The 6227-nt window shown below is 45.4% G+C and overlaps 3 protein-coding genes across 3 annotated transcripts; 1 reads left to right on the forward strand and 2 right to left on the reverse strand.

The window, feature by feature from the left end:
• Nucleotides 1-11: 11 nt before the first annotated feature.
• rhbA (Rheb family small GTPase rhbA) lies at nt 12-1134 on the reverse strand. Its single transcript, XM_025573856.1, has 4 exons — nt 875-1134; nt 656-795; nt 476-604; nt 12-422 (listed from the first exon to the last, which is right to left on the reverse strand). The coding sequence occupies exons 1-4, from the start codon at nt 927-929 to the stop codon at nt 183-185; spliced, it is 564 nt and encodes a 187-aa protein (XP_025426187.1). The 5' UTR covers nt 930-1134; the 3' UTR covers nt 12-182.
• A 388-nt stretch (nt 1135-1522) lies between these two features.
• On the reverse strand, nt 1523-4256 carry BP01DRAFT_330410 (WAPL family protein). Its single transcript, XM_025573009.1, has 2 exons — nt 1887-4256; nt 1523-1832 (listed from the first exon to the last, which is right to left on the reverse strand). Exons 1-2 carry the CDS (start codon nt 3975-3977, stop codon nt 1557-1559), a joined length of 2367 nt encoding a protein of 788 aa, XP_025426188.1. The 5' UTR covers nt 3978-4256; the 3' UTR covers nt 1523-1556.
• Nucleotides 4257-4371: 115 nt separating this feature from the next.
• BP01DRAFT_330414 (mitochondrial 37S ribosomal protein uS10m) lies at nt 4372-5982 on the forward strand. The gene is made up of 5 exons (XM_025573010.1): nt 4372-4519; nt 4581-4687; nt 4746-4799; nt 4860-5284; nt 5364-5982. Exons 1-5 carry the CDS (start codon nt 4409-4411, stop codon nt 5537-5539), a joined length of 873 nt encoding a protein of 290 aa, XP_025426189.1. The 5' UTR covers nt 4372-4408; the 3' UTR covers nt 5540-5982.
• The last annotated feature ends 245 nt before the right edge of the window (nt 5983-6227 follow it).

The following is a 6227-nucleotide window of genomic DNA, read 5'->3' on the forward strand; positions in this document are numbered from 1 at the left end:
TGTTTGATAATGTGGTACTATCGACACACTAACAAGTTCCTTGTCGCCTGAACTATTAAAAGGACCAAAATCACCACACTAATAGGACAAAGCGAGGCTTTGTAGGTAGTTTGGTGTAACCAAATCCAGAAGCTCACCTAGAGATATTACAGCACGATTATACCCAGTGACATTGAGAAAAATCACATTACAGAACATTTGTTACCCCCGGGAGGTTGAGACGGATTCTGAGACTTTTCAATCTCGCCGATTATCAAGTCGAAGGCTTTTGCGACATTGTAATCAAGGCGAGCACTAGCCTCAGTGAATGCACAATGAAACTCTTCAGCCAGCTGCCGACCTTCATCTAGTGGTACCTGCCGCTGCTCTGATTTGAGATCACTTTTGTTCCCGACAATCACAAGAGGCACGTGGTCAGCGCCCTGTATGTTGCATTAGTATGATGGGGCAGCACTGAATGAGAAGTAGAGTGTACCAGATGGTTCAGAATCTTATCTCTAATGACCCTAACCATTTCGAATGATTGACGAGATGACACCGAGTAAACAATAATGTATCCATGGATTCCAATAAAATGCTTTGAATTCAGTATGCTGTATTCGTCCTATCACCGAATTAGCAACGCTCAGTATCAGGTCACGGGGCGCCTTCTCACTTGACCAGCTGTGTCGACGATTTCAGTTGCGAAATCTTGTCCATTGTATTTGATGATGCGACTGAATGTGTTTTCAATCGTTGGGTAGTAGCTTTCTACGAAATGATGTTCAACGAATCGAACTGTAAGAGAAGATTTACCTGGGAAGCAGTAAGTCAACAATAGATGAGCTTCGAGACTGGTTCTTCTCAGTATTGAGAAATAACAATGACTTCTTACCCACAGAGCGACTGCCAACAATAGCTATCTTCCGCTGTTTTGGAGCACTAGGCATCTTCCCTTTGAGTAGCAACGCTGATCAGCGCCTATCGACCAAGCTGTATACTGACACAGCGAGATTTGGTTATTGGTGCTGGTTCGCTCTGAAACACAGCTTTGTGAAATATGAATGGTCAAGACAAATTAATATGAAGATAGAAACTATAAATTCTTGTTGTCCCAACCGCCTTCATCATAAGACGGAATTCGGGGCATTTGAATCAGAGCCGAGAGTGGCAAACAAATCAAACGGCTGCACATATTATGTCATGACAGGGTCGGCTGTAACCAGGACGCCTTATTCAGTACTCCGTGGATTAGCTTGTTTATCTATCATCATAATATTGAAACTAACATATTTTGTACTGTGACTACTATGTTACAGCCAGCTAAATATACCTACCTATGTAACTAGTTAATTAGTGCTTGTGGCTCTCTCATAAAGATTACACATAGGTAGGCAAATATCTATGCATACAGTATGCCCGATCGGTCGTATCGTGGCTTGGAGCCATTTTGTCCGCCCCGTCGCGAACGGTGACGCTCAAGACTCCCTGCTTGAAAGCTTGTACATCATTGGACTCTGAACTTAGAGCGACTGTCCGATATGTGAAGTTGCATTGCCAAATGAAATTAATTCAATCTACGGTTGACCTAGCTGTTCAATGAGACGTGCCAAACGTGCTGTGGACGAGTTGTCGGTACTATGAACCTCGCCGAGACGCGAACTGCTCTCAATTTTTCGATGATACAGTAAAAATTCCCTGGCTGTTGAGATGACCGAAGCAACCTCTTTACCGCATTCCAAAAGCAGTTCCCGGATTCGAATGTGTACTTCTTTATGCAGACATAGAACAGCCAACAATATTGACAAGTACCCAACAGCGACATTGGATTGTGACTCTAAAATGGACTTTGCCTGGGATATATATAAGCGGTGAATTTTGCTAGATAGCGGACCTCCATCACTTACATGGCTGATAAGGTCAAACCCGATAGAGAAATGCTGCACAAGTATCTGAAGTGGTAGCTGGGAGTCATCCATTGGCACAAGAAAGGAGGCTCTGCATTTCTCGCTTTGTTCTGCCAAGTTGATGAGAATTCCAAGGGCCAAGATAACGAGGTTGAATGACTTTTGGTCATCAAAGCCAGCGAAATCGGACGACGCAATGGACAACTCAAAGCTTACAATTCGAACAAATCCAGTCATCATCTCAGGTCTTGCATATTGTTCACATGCCAAATATTCATTATTGGTGAGGTTTAATATGACCCTCAAGTACAATGCCTGGATTTGTCTGCGTTGCTCGTCATGAGCCGGCTGTACGAAGCCATCATGCAGTAGGACAAATTTTCGAAAAGGGCTGCTATAATTATAGCCTGGCGTAACTGACAGCATGAAGTAGCTTTCCAGAATAAGCAGAATTGTTGTTTTCGATTGGAAGTCAACAGATGATAAAGGATATGTGGCGATTTCGTCGTTCCTGGGAAGCAGGGCCTCAATAAGCTTATCTATCAAGGATGAGGACATCAAATCTATAGGTTGGCTCTTTTTTCGGAATTCTGTCAAGCAGAATTGGATGCAGGAAAGAACGGCCAGATGAGGCGAAAGTTTCGGGGACGAGTTGTCTGGGAATATCGAAGACGCCAAGCGCGGTAGGAGATCTCGAAGCGATGTCTGCATGGCCCTCGAAATATTAGATGATGGCTTTCTCGCCAAGGAGATTAAGTCGTCTTGAACACTCAGGAGTGACGGCGATTTATCGACGAGAATTGTCCAAAACATTCCCAGATGTGACTTTGAATTTGACCCTTCGAGGCAGATCAATCGATATGCACATAGCGCTAGACACATGGAGATGATGTCTATATCACTCATCGTACATCTGACGAGCCGTTCGCCAAAGTCGCATTCTGAGAATCTATGCATCAAGTCGGGTTCAAGCAGCTTTGAACAAAGCTGAACAAATCCATTGCACCTCTCGGAAATCGTGTTACACGAGTCTTCAATGTCATCCAATAGTGCTTCGACCGACTCTTTAAAGCGAGCATTATCCCCAGCCTGCCTTAGCTCATGTATGCTACGGACAGGCCTGTCATGTTCCTCAGCATCAGCCGACAAGGTGGGTAAAGTGGGATGTTTAAAGGGTGCAGGTGACCTTCTAGTTGGTACGACTTCGAGCGCTGTAGCTGTGGCATGAGATAGTCCAGGGCCAGTCGTGTCCAGACTACTTCCCAGGAAAGAGCGCTGACGAGCGTATGTCATCCTGGAACGTTGCGTACGACTTGATGTCAATTTCACTGCCTCCCATGCATTGTCCAGTGACGGGCCAGAAGCTTGGCGCTGCTGAGCTAGGTCTGATGGGAGTATTCCAGGATCTCCTAGGTTTCCTGTTGAGGTAGATGTACTGGCTCCACGAATTTGAGAGGCGGAGACAAGAACCGGTTTTAGGATTGATCCCTCTGCTGCACATAATGAGTCAACTAGCCTTCTGCGTGCGAGTCTTGGGATCTGCTGGCATTCGCGGTCTGGCAAATCTCTTTCAAGTCCGCCTCTAATTTGAGGACTCCAATTGGATATTGAAGGTGTGCTCGAGTGAGTGGCCTCGGAATTAGCCGCCACCAGCGAAGGGTCAGGACTGATGTTCTTTGTCACGAGGGGTGATTCGCCGCCAGAATGCAGCTGACTGCCACTCCGCTTACCTCCGTTTGTAAGAGGAATGGTGTCAGATGAAGCAGAGCGCGACTGCACAAGTTGCCGGTTCGGACGTGTTGTCCCAACATCTTGAGCATGGTAACTCTCACGTGCGTGGTTATCATGCTGGATTGGAGACAATTGCTCTCGAGCTGCACGCTTCTGTCTCTTTTGTTGTGCAAGCCTATGCGCACGTAGCTTTTGGGCATTGGTGGTGTCTTCATGCGTATTATCCCCTTGTAGTCTGCTCGGATAAACCCTGCGGTGGGCTGTTTCGAATGGGTATTGGGTCGGACTTGTAGGCGCGCGTTCTTTACCTCGCTCCAGACTTGCCTTGAGCTTGCTTCGTTTGACCGCCCTCTCAGGCATCTGAGCGATATCCGACCAATCTACTTTATTGAATTATTCGACAGATTTCCTTGTGTTCGGTAACGAGCAGCTTGAAGTCACGAGAAAAGCCGAGTTCAAAGTATCTAGTGAGGAATCCCTCACATGATTCAGGCAGCGGAAGCTGTTCGATTTCGGGACTGGGTATATCAGTGAGGATTGACGCCTAGCTTGAAAGATTATGTATCTTTTTGGAAGAACGGATTCTAGAGTAAAACTAAGTCAGATCCCGCGCAAATACTTACATCCTTAACTTTCCATGCCTTCCATGAGGACTCAACTATACGTACAATGTCAGGCGCGGCTACCCAGCTTACTCATGAAAAGCGGTCAACCATAATTAGTCCAAACCAATGAAAACATTCCTGGTTACCGACCGCCTCCTGGACAAAAAGGGCCGCGGAAAATGTAGCATGCTGCTAATATCCTCTGTCTTCGATGTTTCGAGAACATTGATCAAACGTCGACTCATGTCTCTGTTATCTTGCCCACGTCTGCTCTCACGAGTAGGCCAACGACTACAGGTAAGCCTCCCCAATGTGATATTGCCAAAGAGAAATACATATTGATATCAACATGGTTTAGCCTCTTGTATGGTCTCGACGCTCAAGTTCCTCGCTATGGCCAGATGAGACCGATTCTTCCAGCGATGATCTACCGCGCGCCTCCAGCTTGACCAAAGACAATCAAAAGTCAGCAAAATTGATATACTGGCCTACCCCTGGACATCTGAGCTTACTTCCAACCTAGTCCCAGTCAAATTACACAGCTAACTGAGTCGCCCAAGCTGCAAGCCAAAGATTGGTTCAGTTCTCACATGAAACAAGGTGGACTATTTGAACAACACGCTAACTGTTACTTTAGGATGCAGCGTTTGGATGGCTTAAGTGGCAAGGCACGGTTGCCGCGAAGCGTACAAGCAGTGTATCTGCGGCCGCTTCGTAGAAAAGCTGAGTACGGCCTTCCAGTATGTGATCTCCAATTGAGGTCATATAATGTTCGGAACGTCGAATTCTTCGCAGATTTCGCTGTACGAGCTGCGTATTATCTCGGACTTCCAGTTTCTGGGCCTGTACCTTTACCACGTATTGTCGAGCGATGGACCGTACCTCGGAGCAACTTCGTTCATAAGAAGAGCCAAGAGAATTTTGAGCGTATAACACTTCGTCGGTTGATCCAGATCAAGGATGGCAATCCTCAGACCGTTCAAGCGTGGCTGGCTTTCTTGAGAAAGTATGCTTTTCATGGGGTTGGTATGAAGGCTAACATGTGGGAATATGAGAGTCTTGGTATGTCGCTCTCTGCCGCATCTTTTTTATTGCACTTTCCCTTGCTCGGAGGCTGACCAATCCTTCGTAACTCTCAAAGACGTTCCCAAGAATCTTGATAGAGCGGGTTTAGAAACGGAAAAGTCACTAGAAGGACTACTTTCACAGTTCGGCCAAAGACAGGATACAAGGATCAACGATTCGCTTGCTGACCTTTTAAACAAGGATCACCTGGTTACGACGAAAAGCCCCCTAGCAGAGGTTGGCAAGCGGTGATTGCTCAGTGCTCCTTTTTCTATAAGCTGCTCCTGTGTAAGATCGGTATCACTAGAGCCTTGCATTTCTCTCTTACTCAGAACTGGCGATCCTCAAGGCTCTTTCCATCCCTTTTATCGCGATTTCATTACTAGCTGTGCCTTAAAACAGCTTCTGCGAAGACAAAACATAATATGTCTAGAGCCTGACATTGATCGTTCTTTGTCCATTGTGCTTATATATCTGTAGTTACTACCCACTTGACTTCCGGAGTATAGCGGAGGTGTTTCAGCTTTATAGGTTAGATTTACTCAAGGATGGTACTGGTCACCAACAATATGGTATCTGTGGCGTATGTCGTGCATGGCGATATTTTGCCATCCCGTCTGTGACCGCCTTTCTGGCCGATCTAGCGGCGGAACTTCGCCTTGACTGATCCTCGATGTCTTCCATCTTAATCAACCAATCCACTTAACATAATCAATGGTTGGACGGCCCACACGGTTGGGCGGCCCATCTGGTTATCCATATAAAAGATGCTTATTTGATACTATTATATCTCAACCAATACTGGAGCTAATTAGTTCTAACTTCATGTATAAATAATAGATATTCTAAAGAATAGTATATGTTTTTTTAAAATTTAAAGAATTTTCCTTATATAAAGTATATTAATATATTAAGAATTTCATATAAAATACATATATTA

The sequence above is a fragment of the Aspergillus saccharolyticus genome (genome assembly GCF_003184585.1).
Source record: "Aspergillus saccharolyticus JOP 1030-1 unplaced genomic scaffold BP01scaffold_78, whole genome shotgun sequence".
Classification (NCBI taxonomy): Eukaryota; Fungi; Ascomycota; class Eurotiomycetes; order Eurotiales; family Aspergillaceae; genus Aspergillus; species Aspergillus saccharolyticus.